The sequence below is a fragment of the Odontesthes bonariensis genome, chromosome 15 (assembly GCF_027942865.1).
Source record: "Odontesthes bonariensis isolate fOdoBon6 chromosome 15, fOdoBon6.hap1, whole genome shotgun sequence".
Taxonomy (NCBI): Eukaryota; Metazoa; Chordata; class Actinopteri; order Atheriniformes; family Atherinopsidae; genus Odontesthes; species Odontesthes bonariensis.
The window spans coordinates 33,691,442-33,714,401 of NC_134520.1; the positions used below are offsets into that span (position 1 = coordinate 33,691,442).

At 42.4% G+C, this 22,960-nt stretch overlaps 1 protein-coding gene across 2 annotated transcripts in view; it reads right to left on the minus strand.

Moving 5' to 3' along the window:
* Positions 1-22,960, minus strand: part of LOC142400811 (carboxyl-terminal PDZ ligand of neuronal nitric oxide synthase protein-like) — a 236,963-nt gene that overhangs the window by 79,860 nt on the left and 134,143 nt on the right. Inside the window, exons 6-7 of one of the 2 annotated variants that reach the window (XM_075486033.1) lie at positions 22,509-22,650; positions 14,806-15,023 (exon numbers count right to left, since the gene is read on the minus strand). In XM_075486033.1, the coding sequence (XP_075342148.1) occupies positions 14,806-15,023; positions 22,509-22,650 (360 nt within the window). The remainder of the gene's footprint in view (positions 1-14,805; positions 15,024-22,508; positions 22,651-22,960) is intronic. The other variant, XM_075486034.1, reaches the window with a different exon arrangement.

Sequence of the window (22,960 nt, forward strand, 5' to 3'; positions counted from 1 at the left end):
ACCCTATTTACCTGTAGTGTCTCTCGCCTTAATACATTATAACTACATCATAAAAATATTTACATTTGTTGTTTTATCCACAGAAAGGAAGCTATGAGCTCCCCTGCAGAGGCACAGTGGCTGCTGCCGTCTCTTTTATTTCTGCTTAGTTTTACAGCTCCGCTAACATCACCCTTACGACCCGGTTCCCGAATAAACAAAAACAGCTCAAACAGGCCAAACGTACGGTTTGAAAAACCCCCTGGAAAAACTGGGACGAGACAAAGTAATCAGGTGAGATGGATAAAAGGGAGTCGGGAGGAAAATTGGACTCTGTCAGCTGAACACGGTCAATAAAAGGGCTGAATAAGCTTTGAAGTCAACTGGAAAAGTTTCACTCCCTGTTGATCACTAAAAATGTCACGCAGCTTTAAAAAAGCACTTTCAATAAGCCACCGAAAAATATGAAAAAAGGCAACGAAAGAGCCCCTCGGGGCAAAACTGATTCCTTTTTTTTTTACTGAAAAATGGCACCTTAGCTTGACCTGTAATTACAGAAACGCCTTGAGCCTACTGCTATAACTCCAAGAATGTCACAGCATTGTGAGCCCAAACAGCTGCGAAGATTGGATGTCAATTACTCCCGGGGTGCACCGAAAACCCGTGTAGGGTACAAGAGTGAGCGCACTTCCAAGGATTAAAGGGAGGAACGTTTAAAATGCATCCATATAACAACGATAATGGAGCCTGGAGGAGAGGGGCAAACCTGGAGGGGCAAACCTGGAGGGGCAAACCTGGAGAAGGGCAAACCTGGAAAAGGGCACTCGAGTCGCACAAAAAAAGACTGGAGACTTGACTTCACACTTGGGTCAAAAGACTTGAGAAGTGACTTGGACTCGAACGCAAAAACTTGAAACTTGACTTGGACTCGAACACAAAGACTTGAGACTTGACTTGGACTCAAACAAAAAGACTTGAGACTTAACTTGGACTCGAACACAAAGACTTGAGACTTAACTTGGACTCGAACAAAAAGACTTGAGACTTAACTTGGACTCGAACACAAAGACTTGAGAATTGACTTGGACTCGAACACAAAGACTTGAGACTTAACTTGGACTCGAACAAAAAGACTTGAGACTTAACTTGGACTCGAACACAAAGACTTGAGAATTGACTTGGACTCGAACACAAAGACTTGAGACTTAACTTGGACTCGAACACAAAGACTTGAGACTTGACTTGGACTCAAACAAAAAGACTTGAGACTTAACTTGGACTCGAACACAAAGACTTGAGACTTAACTTGGACTCGAACAAAAAGACTTGAGAATTGACTTGGACTCGAACACAAAGACTTGAGACTTAACTTGGACTCGAACAAAAAGACTTGAGACTTAACTTGGACTCGAACACAAAGACTTGAGAATTGACTTGGACTCGAACACAAAGACTTGAGACTTGACTTGGACTCGAACGCAAAGACTTGAGACTTGACTCAAACACAAAGACTTGATATTGACGTAGACTTGAACGCAAAGACTTGAGACTTGACTTGGACTCGAACGCAAAAACTTGAGACTTGACTTGGACTCGAACGCAAAAACTTGAGACTTGACTTGGACTCGCACGCAAAGACTTGAGACTTGACTCGGACTCAAACAAAAAGACTTGAGACTTAACTTGGACTCGAACACAAAGACTTGAGACTTGACTTGGACTCGAACACAAAGACTTGAGACTTAACTTGGACTCGAACACAAAGACTTGAGAATTGACTTGGACTCGAACACAAAGACTTGAGAATTGACTTGGACTCGAACACAAAGACTTGAGACTTGACTTGGACTCGAACGCAAAGACTTGAGACTTGACTTGGACTCGAACACAAAGACTTGAGACTTGACTCAAACACAAAGACTTGAGACTTGACTCAAACACAAAGACTTGATATTGACGTAGACTTGAACGCAAAGACTTGAGACTTGACTTGGACTCGAACACAAAAACTTGAGACTTGACTTAGACTCAAACACAAAGACTTGAGACTTGGCTTGGACTCGAACACAAAAACTTGAGACTTGACTTGGACTCGAACGCAAAGACTTGAGACTTGACTTGGACTCGAATACAAAAACTTGAGACTTGACTTGGACTCGAACGCAAAGACTTGAGACTTGACTTGGACTCGAACGCAAAGACTTGAGACTTGACTTGGACTCGAACACAAAAACTTGAGACTTGACTTTGACTAGAACGCAAAGACTTGAGACTTGACTTGGACTCGAACACAAAAACTTGAGACTTGACTTGGACTAGAACGCAAAGACTTGAGACTTGACTTGGACTCGAACACAAAAACTTGAGACTTGACTTGGACTCGAACACAAAGACTTGAGAATTGACTTGGACTTGAACGCAAAGACTCGAGACTTGACTTGGACTCGAACGCAAAGACTTGAGACTTGACTTGGACTTTAACACAATGACTTGGACTTGAACGCAAAGACTTGAGACTTGACTTGGACTCGAACGCAAAGACTTGAGACTAGACTTGGACTCGAACGCAAAGACTTGAGACTAGACTTGGACTTGAACGCAAAGACTTGAGACTAGACTTGGACTTGAACGCAAAGACTTGGTATTGACATATACTATAACACAAAGACTTGAGACTTGACTTGGACTCGAACACAAAGACTTGAGACTTGACTTGGACTTGTAAAAAATTACATGTGAACATTTCTGGGTGAACTTCATCCCAACACCTAAGTGAAGTCTTAAAGTGTAGTTTTTCTGAGTTTGTTGACCGAAAGCCTGCATATTTATTCCCGTTTCAACCTCTGTGTCCTGTACAAAATGTTTCCATTATTCTTGTTGTTTAATGTTTTTTTAACCCAAGTTAAAGAAAAAAACCCAGAAAAGAGCAGTCATGATTCAAACTGGTGTTAAAATGGTTTAAAATGGTCTGTAAAAGGGAAATGCTGAAGCAGAAGCAGGCGTCCTCCATGTTACAGACTGCTGTTACATCCCCTAACTGATGAGGAGAAACCAGGACAGACTTGTTTATCTAAGAAAGGGGAGAGTCGGACAGAAAGGTAACCAAAGACAGATGACGACGGATAAAGGAAATCCTTTTTTGTCCTCCTCCAGCTGTGATTACACTGGCTGCTCTCTGACTGTCAAACAGACTCTCAGACATAAACCCATGCTGGAAAACACGAGAGGGGTTTGTCAGGCTCTGGCTTCCTTCACTGCCGACAGCCTCGGCTGCAGATTTACGACTTCATTAAGAGATTCTTGGGAAAAAGCCTTCCCCCCTTTCTTTTTTGTGCAGCTTTGTCTGTAATGTTATACCACACCGTTAACCTTAAGAGTCATTATATAGTAATAGCAACGGGGAGGCTCTTACTGAGTGATGGTAGGAGCGTTTTCACTAGGTTGAGCGCAGACAATAAGACAAAAGAAGAAATCCTACAACAGGAAGAACAATGCAGAGCCGGGACCTGAGAGACCTGCTGCAGAGTGAGTGGAGGTGATTTCTAATGAGCTAGAGTTCAGCTTCCTCTCCCGATCTACTCTGTAACGTCTCAGACTTTTGCTTCCTTTTAAACATCATATAACATACAGCCAACGGTTGGAACCCAAAATCTCACCGAGATCCTTTCTGTAACGTTGTTAGCAGAGATGGGGACTCAAGTCACTGTGACCTGGACTCGAGTCGACTCGAGTCGTTGTTTTGATGACTTGTGACTTGACTTGACAAAAAAATAAAAGACTTGAGACTCGACTCGGACTTGGAAGTTAAAGACTCGGCACTTGACTTGACTTGAGACACGATGACTTGAATGACTTGAGTGTTATTCAGTTCATGTTTTCAGTTTGAATATAAAATGAATAAATTAATTAAAAAAATAATATGGATTACCCGGTAGGAGCGCAGGCTGAGAATGGCGTCATGATTGGATCCCTACCCTGTCAATCAGTCATTCCCTCTCTACATACCTTAGTGTTTATTGGAGAGAATAAACTCATATCAGATATGCATCAACATGTCAGCAGGACCGAGAGTCGTTGTCTGTGTTCGAAACCACATACTACATACTACATACTACATACTGCATACTACATACTGCATACTGCATACTTCCATACTGCATATTCATCGATCAGACAGTATGCAGAGCGTTTACCCACAATGCATTTCGCTCCTGCCCGAGCCGAAATCAGCCGGCCTGAAGCTGATTTCGCTTAAGCTCTAAACTCTGTAAACCTTAGCAACATTTGAAACATTTTCAGGAGAGAAAGTAGTCGTTTAGATCCCCAACGTGTTGAAAACCTGACAAAATACCGGCTGTTTACAATTTTGTTCCCACGAATTCGGCGCTACTAAAGCTAGCCGCAGTGAGCAACGCACTTCCTGTTATTTTCACAAAAATAAAATACCCGTTGCCTTTTATACAATTGGTGCTTTTGTTTTGAAAACAGGAAGTGAACCTACCCTCGTTGTAGCTAGCTTGAAACGGCCGTTTTGACAGGAAATGACGATCGGCGACGTCACGTTACGTTCCATCTTGGGTAGTTTGAGTATGAGTAGTAACCTCATGATGCATACCCAACATCCTAGTATGCATCCGGGAACTTCTCGCATACTCAAACTCGCATACTAACTCAAAAAGTTAGTAGGAGTAGTAGTAGTATGCGGTTTCGAACACAGCCTTTATGTTAAACTTATGACACTTAGCAAACCAGAACTTTACACTAAGCAGCCCATACTGCAGCATTACTGAAGCAGTGTGGGATCATCTCAACAGAACGGAACAAAAGGGCAGCCAAAAGCCTGGAGAAATATTCCTGAAGACTACTTAAAGAAATGTTAAGAGCGTTTGCCTAAGAGGGTTCAGGCTGTGTTGGAGAATGACGACGGTCAGACCAGATATTCACCTTTAAGCTCTTTAAAAAGTTAAAGTTAGTAGGAGTAGTGGGAGTAGCAGAAGAAGTATGCGGTTTCGAACACAGCCATTGTCTTCGGCTTTCGTAATTACCATTTTGACGGCAAAAGATGAACAGCACAGTGCAAGACATGCGGCATCAACATCTCAGACAGCCAGGCGATAACTTCCAACTTTGTTCGTCATTTAAAGATCCATTCTGACCAGTAAGTGCTGTCAAATTAGCTAATATTATCCTGTTAGCCTAGTCGGTAGTTAGCTAACGTTAGCTTGATATGATACGGGGTGGACAGGTTGGACACATTGGCCAATGATGTTTACTGACAGTTACTTATATCTTTGTGTTTTCACTTTATTAAGATCAGATTCTGCAGGTAAAATTGCAATAATAAGGTGACTTGACCTATTACAGGACTTGACTTGACTTGCCCAAGAAAAAATTACTTGGGACTTACTTGAGACTTGAAAGCTAAGACTTGAGACTTGCTTGAGACTTGCACATGTGTGACTTGGTCCCATCTCTGGTTGTTAGACTCTAATTATAACAGCCTGAGACCGTCAGCAGCAAAAAAAGAGAGACTTTCCAGCGTTTAAAGATCAAAGTGCTATTAAACTGTAGCTGCTGCTGCCCTTTCCCAATATGGATCCAACCTATAAATATATTGGTGCCGATCAATAATTCATACCCAGACACAAGGACAAAATAAGCATCTGGTTGTAAAGTCCTCAAATTTGCTCTTTGGCCAGATAGAAAAAAAAAGGAATATTAACCAGAAGATGTGATAGTTGAAATAAAATATAAGGCCTCTCATGTAAGACCTGTTGGTCAAACCCAGACAAAAACAAGCCGCTGCAGAGCAAAAATAGCATGGTTGTGTCACCTTTTCTCATTTCCTTTCCCATTTTCCACTGACTGCTTTCATTCTCAAGGCCAACATCAGGTGGCAGCTTTCTCTTCTTTTAAATGGACCCAAATCTGAGGATTCCTGAGCCCATTGTGCCTTTTGTATGCTCCGCTGTAGTCCACGGTATTCTGCATTACACATCGTGTTTGCCTAACTAATGGCCGCCTCGTTACTTTTTAATGGTGCTTAATGACCAGAAATGAATTCACAAAGCCTTTTATTTGCTGCAATTTGCCTCAGTGGCCGCTTTCAAGACTCAAAGCTCTGTGGGTTTTATATCAAGCTGCCTAATCAGCGATCGGCTCAGACCAGGAAAAGCATCAGAGAAGTCGTTTACACCCCACAGAAAGCATAAAACTGTTAACACGCCCATTTAAAAAAAGCATTAGAGCATCGCTACAAATAAAATCATACACGGCGCAACACGTATGGATTCTGGAAATGTGCATCCTAAGAACAAAAGCTAAATAATGGTTCTTCTCGGCCCTTATGTCAGGCTCTTTTGGTCTGAGAATGAGAATGAACCACCATGATGTTGTGTTTAGGGTTTCTAAGACACTTTTCTTTACACCTCTTCTTCTTTTCCTCTCTGTTGTGTTTTTTCCAGCTTTTTTTCTGCCACCAAAAGGTCAGAGTTCAGGTTATTTACAGGTTTGAAAAGCTTTGTCGATGCGTTCGGGGTCCTTTCATCTTCTCTCTGCCTCAGAGGGAACATTCCCGACCCGATGGGGCTGAGTGCTGATGAGGTTTGTGTTTCAGTGGGTGTAAATCCAACATCATTCACAAATGATTATATAAAATATGCCTGTTTATTCGCATATAAACACAAGAAAATCAATAAATCAAATGCAGATCGGCAGTTACTTGATAAACATAGTTTTCCTATAAAAGCATAGGCAGTTTGCCTTCAGCCATTTGCACAAACAGATCATATATAGACATATTTTGTCATGTTTAACCACAACAAATGCATCAAAAGTAGCAGAAAACGACTCTTCTCGACGGGGTAAAACAGGAGCAACACTTGCCGGCCAGGAGCACCGTCAGCAGAGGTGGGCAGAGCAGCCAAAAATTGTACTCAAGTAAAAGTACCGTTACTTCAGAATAATACGACTCAAGTAAAAGTAAAAAGTAGTCATCCAAATAATTACTTGAGTAAGAGTAAAAAAGGTGAAAAAACTACTCAAGTACTGAGTAACTGTTGAGTAACGTCTGATTTATTTGTTAACACAAGCATTCAATCAGACAGACAAAACTACTAAATAATCATCTTTAGGCAAATTAGAGTTCATCCAATTGATAAAATAGATTAAAATGAATTAATTAATTACAAAATAGCTTAAATTAAAATAATCCAGGTAAAGTCAAGAACTTCAATGAAAAATAAAAGAGACTTAGGAAATGTTTAAAACATATGTAACCCATATGTAACCTAAAAAACAAACATTCACCTATCCATGGGGGGGAAAACGAGTTTAGGAAACTTACCGCTACATGTTTCCTCAAGTTAGATGTTGAGTTTCTGCTGAAATGTGCGTTTGTTTTGGTTGACACAGAAGACACATACTCAAGTAAAAGTAAGCCCACTTCTGGCTCCTAGCATGCATGTTAGGATCTCGGGGGAAGGAAAATAAACCCGGGTAGGGGATGCTCTTCAGCCTACGAGAGGGAAACTCGGACAAGAAAACCAAAGACGCGTAACGGCAGTACAGCGGTTGCAAATGACCAGTTAAAACTATGCAGATCTGTGTGAATGCAAACAGATTTCAGCTGTATGGTGGCATCATTTTCTCAGAATCGGCCCGTGCTGCTTAGAACTTAATCGAGGAGCCTCAAGCACCAGTGTAAATGGTGATGGTGCTGAGCTGGTGTCATATTTTGCTGACACAATGACCAATGCATCGAGCCTGATCAGCCCTGAGCTTACCCACAGAAGAGTGAAGGATGAGGAGCAGAGAGCTGAGCATTTCATGGACAGACTCAGGACACCTGGCTCAGCCTGCACCTGAATTATTTTCCCTCGATAGTATTTGTTCTCTTTGTTTGACTTGATTAATGTGCGTGCTGCTGATGGACGGTAAGTGCAAGAATGCATCAACTGTGGACCTTTAAGTACAAATGTGCTCCTGACTCTTAAGAGCTGAAGAATTACACTGCTGTCATTCAGCTGTAAAAACTCCCTTTTCATGTACGATTAGGCACCTCTCCGCAGGATGAAGGTGTGATGATGACACACAGCCATGGGCAGGAAGGGACGTATTAAAATTCAAATTTAGTTTCACTGGGAAACAGTATTTTCATTAATAGAATTCATTAGGGCTGGGCGAGTTAACTCGTTATTAACTCGTTAATTATTTAACGCCGATAAATATTTTATTGCGCATTAACGCAGGTTTTTTTTATTTTTACATAAAAACTACAGAAAGATGCTGATGTTAAAAGTGTGTTTGCACAACAAATGTTATGGCACTTTCATTCATATGGCAGCACATTTAAAATAAAGCTAAAAGCTAAAGGCTATATGCTACTTTTGGATTCATTTTTGGATTTTGCGTACAAATGCGATTAGTCGTGATTAATCAGGGAAATCATGTGATTAATTAGATTAAAGATTTTAATCGTTGCCCAGCCCTAGAATTCATATAACTGACGCAGATTAGGCTGTTTTATTGAGAGCTGGGAGACGTACGTGTTTGGAAATAGTCCCAGAACTGTAGAAATAAATAGATGAACAAAGATGCAGGTTATTTGCTGCATTTTTCCGCTGGATTCCAACAGCATCCATTCCTCCTCAGCCTTAAACTCACTGATACAGGGACAATGGCTCCTGGCCTTTTCTCTGAGTGACTTATCTTTTCAGAACACTACACACCCCAGCAGGCAATAAAAAAAAAAAGGACTTTTCCCCGACTGTAAACTCAATGGGATTCTGTGAAACTGGGCAGCCTGTTTTATTAGAGTCCCAGGCCTCCGGGGACATTTCTGCTGATTCCCTGGCAGTTATTGTTGACTTTATTTCTCAGCAAGTAAGTGCTTAAAACCCTTTAGTCTGTCTGCTGTCAAAAAGTAACGAAGTCATCGGGCAGTGAGAATAGCCTGTGGTTGTGCAGACTTTTAGCTTCCCTCACTCCTGACTCCACGGTATTTCTGGGAATAAGTTGATCTGGTTTCATCCCAGCGAGGTTGTTCTGTCTGAGCCGGGCAAAGTTTCCTGCTGTTAACTGATAAGAAAAGCAGAAGAAACATTACCCAGTGAGAAAAGTTAGGCTGTCAGAGTTGAGTTAGGAGGATAGATTACCCAACCAGACGCTTAAATTACTGTGTCCCTCTTTCTCACCGTCGAATTTCCACACCATTAGCCCTCATATTAGCACTCATATGCAACGTCCGAGTGGATTCTTTGTCATCCAGGTCATGGTGATACCGAATGCTTAGACGTTACGACTGTAGTACGACTTCTCTTTCCGTTCCCCCTGACTGGTGGGAAGTTTCAGGCTTATAAACTATAGTTAAAACCATCTCAGGGCCCCCTTTACCAAAGGGTTGAGGGCTCGATGTGCAGAGTGGAGTCAGCCAAGTAACCCAGAATGTAAAATGCAACATACAAACAGCAGCGGGAGGAGTCAGCCCTGTAAGATGGTACATATCGCCAAGCTTCAATCACGTGTTTAATTTATCCAGATTGAGACGCATTGAAGGTCTCTTTGTCCTGTTAGTGGTGCAGCGGTGGGTAGTAACGAGTTACATTTACTTGAGTAAAGCTAACCCGTCCCGCCGCTGAGATCGAGTACGGTCACGTGAGCAGACTGCACGGCTGCGTCTGATTGGTGGAACACGGTCAGGTGGTAGAGCCTTTGGCGGAAGTCTCTCTCTCTGTCAGAATAAAACATTAAAATGAGGCGTACGCGGGGGGATAAAAATAATGAGGCGTAGAATACCAAAGAGGTAAGAAGAGAAGTAACCAGCTCATTGTAGCCTAATGTAGCGGAGTAAGAGGACAGTTTCTGCTGCACACATCTACTCAAGGAAAAGTAAAAAGTATAGAGATTTAAAACTACTCCTAGAAGTATAATGTTTTCAAAAACTTACTCGAGTAAATGTAACTCGTTTCTACCCACCTCTGGCTCAGAGTTCCCGGAGAAAACAGGCAAACTCCACACCAATCCGTTCGGCTGCTTGTTTAGCAGATTGTCTTTACTATTAAAGTGAAAGATCAGGAGGGGAAAAATGAAGGTATCCACTTCTTCACTCGGCACTGTGACTTTCTAACAAGTTCCACCAAAACGAGGACACTTGGCTGAGGCTGTGCTGGGGAAACCTGTTCATTAATCTGCCAATGTTGGGTTTAAAACACTAACGATGGGGAGAAAGTAAGGCAGCGGTGGCTGCCTGCGGAGGTACAGCCATACATCAGAGCGCTTACATCTGCCTGACAGCAGCTGAAAACGGGCCAGCGGCAAAACCTTCATCAAAGCTCTCGCTTATAAGTCCTCACGCTCGCCTTTTCTTTCTAATTCAAGCCAAAGGAAAACAAATGATTACTCTTAAACTCTTGTTTGGTGCTGTAGGCGCCTTCCTCGCTCACCTTTTATTGAAATCATCAATCAGGCATCTGCTTCCTGCCCAAAACAAGAACGTGTAAAAGGCACTTTAAGGTGCCACTTTGTCCTGTAGTTAATCTGTTACCGAGCCTTTAACCCTTTGTGTGGTCTTAACATTCTGTTTACTCCCCTTGTCCTACGGGTCAAAAATGGGTCAAAAGCCCCAAAATAAAGCAACTTAATTGAATTTTAAATCCAACACCTATTTTGTATGATAAAACCACCTGTTATTTATCTATTCAACTCAATTCAATACATTTTTTATCATGTATTTTTTGTTGCACAATACAAAAAGACAATCACCAGTTTTCAGGATTACACTTTTTTTTTTTAACCACAAACCAACTGTCAGTTGGACCAACAGTTTTCTTGTTTTCTCAGTTTTCTTTTACATAATAAAGGTTTATTATTGCTATTATATAAATGTAAAGTCATTACTTCTGAATTAATTATATTGAATGGGAAAAAAACAGTGAACTTTTTTCTGGTGTTTAAATGTTTTTATAATTCACGGGTCAAAAATGACCCATAAAACAATCTTTGTACCCTAGTGGTGTACAGCCCACATGGAAACATAAACAAAAATAAAGTGTGACTTTTTCTAATGATGGGGTCCCTTTAGGAAAAGTTATAAGATTTCAAGTTGGAAAAAGATAGTTTAAGGTATTTTTTCTACAGCTAAACATGGTAGTGGCTCACTTTTGACCTGCAAGACAACAGGAGGGTTAAAATTAAACAATCCGAGTCTTCCCGTGTGCACAGAGCCTGAGGTCGCACCGATGCGCGCCCGTCTGAACGCAGGGCGCCGAGGGATTTGTCAGCCTAACGGGAGCCGACAGGAAGAGAATGAAGTTTAACACTCGCAGGCTGCTTTCCCTTTCATGAGCCTCCAGAGAAACCCGGCGGTGAATCACATCCCTCGGAAAATGCATCCAAATGGGCGCTAATGTAAAGGCAGACACACCCGCATGCATCTTACTCACCGACCCTTCCTCCACTTGTCCTTTCACATTTCTTTTTAATCCATCAAGCGGCAAAGATGGATGAAATGAGTCAAAGAAAGAACAAGCGTACATACAGTACCTGCACATGTATGAAGAGGCAGCTTGACAAAGTGTCGCACACACTCTGAGAACAGAGGTTACCGGCGAGGGCTCGTTGTTTTAGTGATTTCACGCCGCGTTGCTTTCAATCAGGAGCTGTAATGAAAGCTCTCATAACTCTGATGTTAATGGCGTCGAGAAACGGCTGAATAACCCGGCTACGCACGCGGGTTAGGATCCCAAACGGGGTCCCGGAGTCGGGTTCCGGTACGTGAGTAAACAGGCTTTGAGTCAGGAAGTCTGCAGCCACTCGGGTCTGATGGAACTCTTCAGACTCGGGCCTGTGGTGTCGCCTCACAGCTCGTCTGTTTAATTACTTTCTGCGGTAACTGAGAATGTCTGAGGAACGGCCTAATTAGCCAGAGGGCGTGAAAATGGTCACAGTGGCAAAAACAGCCGAAAGTAACCCTTGATTAAAATGTCTGTTTCTGTGAACGACTCAATGAAAAGAGGATGGACTCATCTTTAAAGGCATTTTTTTGTATGTTTTGGTTGTATGTTAAGAGGAAAACTCATCAGATGATGACTATTCCCAAGCCCTCACCACAAAATACATTTTAAAAGATAGTAAATAAACTATTAAATAACTATTTTCTGGGGAAAAAAAGGCTCTCATGACATTGTTTTTGGCCTAATTTAAAACATATTTTACGGTAAACAGATGTAAACTGTTGAGCAGAGGGCTGGATCGATCTGTACAAAAAAAAAGCTAAAAAAAAAAATGAAAAGAGGATGGACTCATCTTTAAAGGCGTTTTTGTATGTTTTGGTTGTAGAAGTTTAGAATGAGAACATCTGACGTCTTAAAGGCAGTCATGAACTCCTACCTTCGTTTTTCAGGTTCATGATAAATCTGTAAAGGTAACCAACGAATGGCAGTTATTAAGAAGCTGAAGTCTGGAAAATAGAGGAAACTCTCTGAAGATAAATCAAAAATAAGAGGAAAACTCATCAGATGATGACTATTCCCAACCCCTCACCACAAAATACATCTTAAAAGATAGTAAATAAACCATTAAACAACTATTTTCTGGGGAAAAAAAAGGCTCTCATGACCTAATTTAAAACATATTTTACGGTAAACAGATGTAAACTGTCCTGCTTCGGTGTTCATTGGCTTTCGCTCAATCCCAACGCTCGATTTCCACCGACTCCTCGAAGATGTCCCACGTCATCGGTCTATTGAAAGATACAGCACTGGACCGGTATATACGAATCGCTCTGGCAGTAAAAAGGACTTTATTAAGGCTTGGAAAAGATGTTTTAAAGGTTGTGAGGTAACCCAGGATATAACCGAAAAGCATAGCTACATTTTAGCATCTTAATAAAGGCATGAGAAGTTGGGTGTGAATGACAGAAAATCAATGAAATTTCAACAATGGCTATTAAAAACACAAAATGGAGCCAGGCTCTGGTCAAAGCTTAATAATGAAAAACCAATACTTTCTTTGTAATACTTGCAAAATCCACCCCCTCAAGCCAAAGAGCAGCAAAATAAACCTCCTGCTCTGTGCCTCGTCCTCCCACTCCTGCATTAATAAAAAAAAAAAAACAATTCCACCCCTGCACACCTCTGTGAATCCCATCAAACAGCCGTTGCCATGCTTCTCCGCCAGCTGAGCTGCGACAGCTGTGTTTAAACACTTCCCGACAAGCCACGGAGCGTTTCAGGATGCCAGTGGCGTCAGACTGAGCTGCTTCACATGTCCTCCACCGTGAGGCCACACAAAGGCACGTACTGGATGATTTGTGTGGTAGTCTCCGAGCTCAGATGCCGACACACTTCTGACAGCCTCCGCATAGCGAGAGCTATTAACGGGGGGTTTAATATACTGATAAATGCTGGAATCTGTGTGTTCTGTGCTTTTTTAAGCAAGTTTCCATTTTCTATACCTGCTTAATCCAACTGTAGGGTCACGCGGGGGGGGGGGGGGGGCTATCCCAAATCAGAGACACTGGCTGTGTTCGAAACCGCCTACTTCTCCTACTACTCCCACTACTCCTACTAACTTTAACTTTTTCTAAGTTCCCAGATGCATCCTAGATTCTCTGAAATGTTGGGTATGCATCATGAGGTTACTACTCATACTCAAACTACCCAAGATGCAACGTAACGTGACGTTGCCGATCGTCATTTCCTGTCAAAACGGCAGTTTCAAGCTAGCTACAACGAGGGTAGGTTCACTTCCTGTTTTCAAAACAAAAGCACCAATTGTATCGTAATGGTTTTCCCTATGATAAAAGGCAACGGGTATTTTATTTTGTGAAAATAACCGGAAGTGCGTTGCTCACTGCGGCTAGCTTTAGTAGCGCCGAATTCGTGGGAACAAAATTGTAAATAGCCGGTATTTTGTCAGATTTTCAACACGTTGGGGATCTAAACGACCACTTTCTCGCCTGAAAATGTTTCAAATGTTGCTATCCGTTGCGTTTTATCACAGGGAAAGCCATTACGATACAATTGGTGCTTTTGTTTTGAAAACAGGAAGTGAACCTACCCTCGTTGTAGCTAGCTTGAAACTGCCGTTTTGTCAGGAAATGACGATCTAATAGTTCCTTTATTAGAATCCTCTTAGACAGAGATGACTTTGTGTGTAAAGATAATCACACATGGAGGACGTGGAGTTCCACAGGGTTCTATTCTAGGGGCTCATTTAATTACCATCCACATGTTCATATTTGCTGAGATTAAGCAAAGTACCAAATATGTTTGGACATTTTGGACCCTGTGTGTAACAGGGTGGTAATTAGTTAGAATAGTTTCTATATTAGAATCACACATCGCAGTGGTAAAAGAGGACATGGAGTTCCACAGGGTTCTATTCTGGGGGCTCATTTAATTACCATCCACATGTTCATATTTGCTCAGATTAAGCAAAGTAACCTAATATGTTTGGACATTTTGGACTGATACAATCCAGAAACTGTGATTCCAGTCCCCTGTTACACACAGATTGAAAATATCTGTGTGTAACAGGGTGGTAATTAGTTAGAATAGTGTGTAAATACAATTGTGTGTAAAGATAATCACACATCGCATTGGTAAAAAAGGACAGGGAGTTCCACAGGGTTCTATTCTGGGGGCTCATTTAATTACCATCCACATGTTCGTATTTGCTGAGATTAAGCAAAGTACCAAATATGTTTGGACATTTTGGACTGTGATTCTGTGATTCCAGCACAATACAAATAATAAGTAAGTCGATGCAAACCTCCGACAAGTCATGCCTGATTTGCACCAGATGCTGTGCAGTTGTTAAAAATACCTTGTTTTCGGAGTGGTTTAGGTCAGGTGTCTTCGCTGTGGCGTCCAGATCCGTCACTCCTCTGTTGACGTTTAACTCCTCTCCCGCTGGCACCTGGTTCACCTCGTCTGCATCGATGTCCGTCTCCTCGGCGACGATCTGCGTCTTTTCTGTGTCTGTGAGCTCCCGAGCTGAGCCAAGAAGGGTACACACACATACAGGTGGATAAGCTCGCACGCCTGCACGCACACATGGAGGCATGAGCATGTTCGCACGCACACATGGGTGGACACACACACACAGAAACATTATCAATAACGTCAACATTGTTTCCTGTAGATTTCATTTCGTGTTTTCTCATCAAACAGCTCTCAATTCACCGGAGAATTCGGTGTGAAGACGACAGAAAATCCTGTGAAAACAGTGAGATATGGGGCTGCGAACCAAAGTCAGCCCCAGGCGCTGTAGTCTGGTTTCAGTTTCAGACGTGATATATGTGCAATATACTTCAAAATGAGTCTGACACACATCGTTTTTTAAGGTTCGTAATATACTCTGGTGTTGCTCTAAGGCAACAAAGTGGGACACGGGGTCATGGAGAGGGAAGATGTTCGTAACCGAGAACAACTCTGACTTGGAGACATCTTGTTTTTTCACTTTCTTAAAGGTTGTTTTGAGGAGTTAGATGAGTACAGTTCTCGTCTGCCGGGACTTATTTTTGCTTCTGGCGCTTCGTGCTCTTTGTTATGAAACCCGTCGTTGTCAGCACCTCAGAGCTCAAGCTAAATTTCAGGGAAATCAGCCCTCGATCGACAACTCGCTTCATCTGCAAAAGCTCGTGCACTGTTAGCTTTTTGGAGGTCTGCAAATATGAGCTTAAAAGCAAAGGTTCGGTCCTGCTTCACACAGACTTTTGAGCCAACGGATAAAACGGATAAAAGGCATATGTATAAGATCAAATCCTGATGGAACAGCTTCTCTGATGTACATTTTCTTGACATAACTTCCTCTGAATCTGCTCGCTGCATTACAGCAGGCTATAGATAGTGGTAAATATATGTGTGAATACTTTAAACCTGCAGCGATGCCAGAGAAAAGATCCTTTGAAATGATTTAAGGAACTCCAGGAGGTTCTGTGTTTTACGCATAAATGAGGATTTACAGCCAGGAAATGCTGGTTCAGACGCTTAAAGTGCTTAACTTTAATGAACAGTTCGCAGTTTAGGAAGTACAAGCAAGTGCTGCACGTCAGCTTGTTTTTGGTCCCTGTTGGGTTCATTCACGAGTTCATCTGGAAGTGGACTGAGCACCAGCTTTCCAAGGGTTCTCAGAGTGCCTGTTTGGTGTGCACAAAGATTCAAATGAGAGTGTTCACGTCTCTTCTAATGATGCGTCAAACTGCAGCGAGAGCGTGCCCTTAAAGTCCCAGAGTCCCTGGAAAAGTGGTTGAAACACTGTTAAAGGGATAGTTCGCCTCTTTTGACATGAAGCTGTATGACATCCCATATCAGCAACATCATTTCTGAACATCTTCTTACCCCCTGCTGCGTCCTGTGAGCAGAGTTAGGCGAACTATCCCTTTAAAGATTTTACCCTTAGTGAAAACACAGAAAACCTAATTCTGTCCATCTAAGGATACGTACACAGCAGGTTTTCCTCTTCATTAACACTGGTCTTCTCAGCACGTATATCCAGGAATTCAGTAAATAACTTTTATGTCTGTTTAATCTTGTCATCACTATCATCCCCACTGGCAACTAGGAATTCATGGGAGAAGGAGCTAGGTGGGTATGTGGTATTAGATATGGGATGTCATACAGCTTCATGTCAAAAGAGGCGAACTATCCCTTTAATTACACACGAAAACCATTCACTAACATGTTTAATTCAAGTCACCACATTAAAGGCTTCCATGCTGATTTAACTGCAGAGATGCCAACATTTTGTCTCAAATCTTTTAGACTTTTAGAGCTCATTTCCATGTTTGACTTGGCTTCACCAGAAGGAACGCTCCCTCCTCCTGTTCACTGCTGCGATGCTACAGTTGTGACAGACTTTTCATGCAAAAACAAAGCTATTTGCTCCTGATTTTCAAAAGAAAATGTTCAAAATGTGTCCGGCTAACTTTCCTTCTTCGTGTCAGATGTGATGGGAAAACAGAATCCCTGAAAATCAGTTGAAGCTGGAGTCTCACGAGTGGCTCAAACAGCTGGCAAACATGGTGGGAGGAAGGAAAGTAAAAGGGCTGCAAAGAGCCCAGCTGTGAGGGAGAGATGGAGGTGCAGGAGCACATTTCCTGATCATAACACCTCTCTTCCTCTTCCAACACTCAGGGAAGCTTACACCTTTAAGCTTCTGCAGCAGCTTGGATTAGCCGCTCGTTTTCAAAAGTCATCTTCTGAATAACTCACAAACTTCTGCACTGATCCGGCACATTTTGGTGGAATTAAGTCCATATTTCTGATTCGCCCTTTGTGTGATGTCTGCAGTATCCTGCTGCAGTATCCTGCACATCTTCACCTGCCTCCTCTCCCACTCATACTCCCCTATCAGCCCTGTCCTCTGCCTTTACTTAAAGCTCAGCTCACACAGTTTGACAGGGCCACAGTATATCCTGTCCTCCCCCTGCATCGCCTCATCCTTAACAACCTGCTGCCAGCCTCCCTCACCGCTCCTCTTCCTCTGCTTTTCTACCCGGCTATCAGGCTGGATCCCTCTCAGCCAACACTTCCCAGGGCGGGTTTGTTATTTACACAGAAACAGAGGTGGGTAGTACCCAGTTACTTTTACTTGAGTAAGTTTTTGAAAACATTATACTTCTAGGAGTAGTTTTAAATCTCTATACTTTATATTTTTCTTTGAGTAGATGTGTGCAGCAGAAACTGTCCTCTTACTCCGCTACATTAGGCTACAATGAGCTGGTTACTTTTCTTCTTACCTCTTTGGTATTCTACGCCTCATTATTTTTATCCCCCCGCGTACGCCTCATTTTAATGTTTTATTCTGACAGAGAGAGAGACTTCCGCCAAAGGCTCTACCACCTGACTGTGTTCCACCAATCAGACGCAGCCGTGCGGTCTGGTCACGTGACCGTACTCGATCTCAGCGGCGGGACGGGTTAGCTTTAGCATTAGCAGTCGTAGCAAACAAACAAAGAAACAGATGAAAAATGTCAGAACCAACGGTGGGAAATGAAGACGCAGACGAGGCCTCATACTGAAAGCATGTTTACCTTACAAAGAGTGAGAAACAGCAGCTACATTATGTGTCTTCTGTGTCAACCAAAACAAACGCACATTTCAGCAGAAACTCTAACTTTAGGAAACATGTAGCGGTAAGTTTCCTAAACTCGTTTTTCCCCCCATGGATAGGTGAATGTTTGTTTTTTAGGTTACATATGGGTTACATATGTTTTAAACATTTCCTAAGTCTCTCTTATTTTTTATTGAAGTTCTTGCATTTGCCTGGATTATTTTAATTTAAGCTATTTTGTAATTCATGAATTCATTTTAATTTATTTTATCAATTGGATGAACTCTAATTGGCCTAAAAATGATTATTTAGTATTTTTGTCTGTCTGATTGAATGCTTGTGTTAACAAATAAATCAGACGTTACTCAACAGTTACTCAGTACTTGAGTAGTTTTTTCACCAACACTTTTTTACTCTTACTCAAGTAATTATTCGGATGACTACAATTTTTGGCTGCTCTACCCACCTCTGCACAGAAAAGATCGAGGTGCTTCGGAGGAGAGATGGTTATTTAATGGTTATTTAATCTAAAGAGAATTAGGAAATTGTCATGTTTTTGACTTTTGCCATGTTTTTAGTTTCTGCTTAAGTTCTTAGTTTTCTCATGTTTTAGGTTCAGGTCTTGTGTTTAGTTTTTTCCATGTCATGCCACCCTCTCCTGCCCTGCCATCAGCCTCACGTCCCTCACCTGTGTTTTCCCCATCAGCTGCACTCTATCCCTAATCACCCTCCACAGTATTTAGTTTCCAGGTTCCCTCATTGTTTTGTGAGATCCTTACCCGTCAACATCCTCCATGCCATGACCCAGTTAAGTGGTTTTTCTCCATGCTATGCCAAGTGTTTTGTTTTGTTAAATAATTATTCCACAGTTTAGATTTTTTGAATCCGGCTCAGCTGCGCTTTTTGTTTGAACTTTGTGTTTTTGTAAATAAATGAAGTTTGCTTTTTTGAATTTCCGCATCCGCTCTCACCCACCCAAACTGACAGAAATGATGGGTGCAGATGTATCAGAGGCAACACTTGCTTGTCTGTTTGTTTTTGTCCTTTGCGTGGGAGTAAAAAGTACCAAAGTTTTTAGAGGATTACTTGAGGAAACAAGAGCATCGTTGCCATTATATTTCACTTGAGAGGAAAGCTGAATCTAAAAGCGTAAGAGAAGGAGTCTTACTCTGTCATGTGTGCAGGAAGTGTGCTGACACATCCTCCAGGCTGTTATCAGGAGCTCTTAAGGCTCAACGAACTGCTGACTGGAGCATCAGGCCCGTGCAGCTAATGCTAATTGGAAGTGGGCCCAGTTTATTGTTATTTTACAAGCCTCTTTAAAAAGTTAGCTTTTTGGTTCAGTTGTTCTCAATCTTCTAAGAGCAACAGCGCTGTCTCTTCCGCTCGTCCTGCATCCTCACAGCTTGTATTCCTCTCAAATCCCCTTCTACATTTCACAGTTTTCTGCTCGTCTCATCCTCCAGCCGAGCCTCTTTCCTCTCTAATATCAACCTCCTCTGCCCCCTTTAAGCCCCTCCGCTCCGCTAATCCGCTATCTCTCGCTCCTTCTATCCCCTCTCCTTTCATTGCAGCCATAATTAGTGCTCCTGATCAGCTTATTGGTTGTCCGTGACGACTCTTGTGTTATCTAACACACCACGGCAGCCAGTGTTAAACACGAGCCTCTCTTTGCATGCATGTGGGGTCCTCCGGAAGCCTTTCTGCGGATGTACAGTGAGAGTGCATGTTTGATCTCTGGGCTCGTCGGCATGTGAAAGGAAGCTGGTCTCTGCAGGGGTTGAAGGGGGTTCTGGAGACAGCGTGGTCCTGCTCGGCACCATCGTTGTGGGGAGGGTGAACACGAGTTGGCTGCCGTGTTTAGGAGTTCAATTTGTGGACTGGTTCTCCTGCTAAATGTCCACGTCCGGCCTCATTCGGGGACAGGTGCATCCCCAGGGGAGCCCATCCTGTCCAGGCACGATCAGCCCATCAGTGCTGCTGTGCAGGGCTTCATCTGAGGCAGTGGTTCCCAAACTGTGTGCCCTGAGGCAAGTCCAGGTGTGCCATGGGATTTTGTGACAACCATACGTTATTATTGCAATATACTACGGAAGCGTATTGCAATTTACTTTAAAAAAAATAATAATATCTGTTTTTTCTTTCTAATTTATTTTTGGGTTTGTTTTTCTGGGTAATTTATTCTGTTTTTCGTGGTAATTTTTTCTCCCTGTTTTTCGGGGTAATTTGTTTCGGAAATATTGAGATACTTTGAAATCCCGCGATATTATCCAGCCTGCAAGTGACTCCGGTGGACCTAAGGTGACTCCTGCCCCCGCCCATACATGTCTTCAGGTGAATGTCAGCATATGTGGAGACATCTACTGTGTTTATGGGCAAAAACATAATCTGAAAGGTATAAACTTAGAAATGACACATTTCTCTTATAATTTAGGCAAGATTATAGCTTAAACTCTGTTTAATGATCATTTTACTGTTCTGTGACTGAAGGCGGCCTTTTTTTACCGATGATGTAACGTTTGCTGGTATTAAATGAATTCCCGTCTCTCCTCTGCTGCTGAAACATCAGCCGAGCCTAAAGCATAATCAATCTACCCACAATGCTTCGCATTTGAGGAGGTGTTCCTGCATAGAATTTATCACCGCCTTCCATCTTTGTTCTTTTGCCAAGCAGGTTTATTTCTACGCCGTCCGCCAGCAGGATCCGTACGTCGCCGGGATGCTGAATGTCACCGAAGGGATGAGGATGAGAACCTTTCCTTTGGAAGTCGCTGTTTGATCTCAGAACAGACACAGACAATCCAACTTTTTACGACTTCGTCCTGCTTTGTGTCCATCGACTCGTTTGAAGACAGCCAGGCTGTTGCTGCTGGTTGTTCCGGTAAAGTTTGAGTGTTTAAAAAGCTGGAACACATCAAGCTGATGGTCAGCAGTGCGACTGCTATAAGGTGCTGGATTAAATACAGTTTAGTTTTTCTCTGGTTTACCTCATCAAACAACATTTGGACTGTTTTCCCTCGTTCCATGGGGAGTTTTGTCCTTTTTCACCCTCAGATTGTTGCTTCTGGCAGCTGGACGCGGTCTTTTCAGCGAGGGCAAAGTTCTGCTCTTCAGGGGCGGACTCACATGAGGATACCCAGCAGGGAGAAACTTCTGGTGTCTGCTGGGTGTTGACGGCAGAACCTTCAACCTTTTACTGGAGCCACGGCCCCCAAAAAGCTAATTAAACTCTAAGACTTTGATGAAAGTAATCTGGAAACCCACTGAGCCTCCCAGCTGTAAAACACATTTAGAAACCTTAACTTCAGCTCAGACGTGCTCCTGCACTGCTTCTTGTTTTACTTTAAAGGGGAAGTTCGGTGTTTTTTTTTTGTTTCTTTTTTAAATCAGTGGCAACAGTCCCATCTGCTGTCAGAGCCGTTTTCTTTCATTCGTCCCTGAGTTTTATCTTAAGGAGCTTCCAGATGGCGGCTAAAACTGACTGAAATCCAGGTAAATTCAAGAACTTCAATAAAAACTAAAAGAGACTTAGGAAATGTTTAACACATATGTAACCCATATGTAACCTAAAAAACAAACATTCACCTATCCATGGGGGGAAAAACGAGTTTAGGAAACTTAGCGCTACATGTTTCCTCAAGTTAGATGTTGAGTTTCTGCTGAAATGTGCGTTTGTTTTGGTTGACACAGAAGACACATAATGTAGCTGCTGTTTCTCACTCTTTGTAAGGTAAACATGCTTTCAGTATGAGGCCTCGTCTGCGTCTTCATTTCCCACCGTCGGTTCTGACATTTTTCATCTGTTTCTTTGGTTGTTTGCTACGACTGCTAATGCTAAAGCTAACCCGTCCCGCCGCTGAGATCGAGTACGGTCACGTGACCAGACTGCACGGCTGCGTCTGATTGGTGGAACACAGTCAGGTGGTAGAGCCTTTGGCGGAAGTCTCTCTCTCTGTCAGAATAAAACATTAAAATGAGGCGTACGCAGGGGGATAAAAATAATGAGGCGTAGAATACCAAAGAGGTAAGAAGAAAAGTAACCAGCTCATTGTAGCCTAATGTAGCGGAGTAAGAGGACAGTTTCTGCTGCACACATCTACTCAAGGAAAAGGAAAAAGTATAGAGATTTAAAACTACTCCTAGAAGTACAATTTTTTCAAAAACTCAAGTAAATGTAACCCGTTACTACCCACCTCTGCCCACAGCTTTACATTTGAAGCATACCTGACTCAGAGCCAGCAAACCATTCTTTTTAATTTGCACCGTCTATAAATGTCCGGAGCTGCTGCTCTACTCTGGATAATCTGCTGGAAGATGCAGTGATGTGTGCCTACATCTTTTTCACTTGTAAGTCCTATTATTCTGAAGTAACAGTACTTTTACTTGAGTACAATTTTTGGCTGCTCTACCCACCTCCGGCTGCGGGTGTGAAGCCAGAAACAGGTGCATGTTTTCAGCATGTTTGTGTGTACCTGCAACAGAGGAGTCGAGGCCATTCTTCTCGCCGTTGGAGTCCTCTTGTCCATCTGCATGCTGCTGAGTGTGTTGCAGACTCAGTTTATGGCAGACCTCAAACGCCTGGCCGACGGTGCGAACGATGCGCATGGCTTGACTCTGCGAGGGGACAGAGACAAAGACGAGGTTAGCAATTAGGTGCCTTGCTCAAGGACATGCAACTGTGAGGGTAAGAAGCCGGCCATCTTTTGGTGCCTACTTCTGCTTTGCCATCTGCTTCAAAGCATCGAAGCATTTCTGAAATACTTTTTTAATCCCTTGTGGGAAATTCCTTTTCTGCAATGCACTCGTTTACAGACAAAAAGATTAAGTCAGGAAATACAATAGAGCAAAATAAATAAGACAATAAGACAAAATAACTGCAAAATGACAACCCCATACAGTAAAATAAAATTACACCCTTCCCATA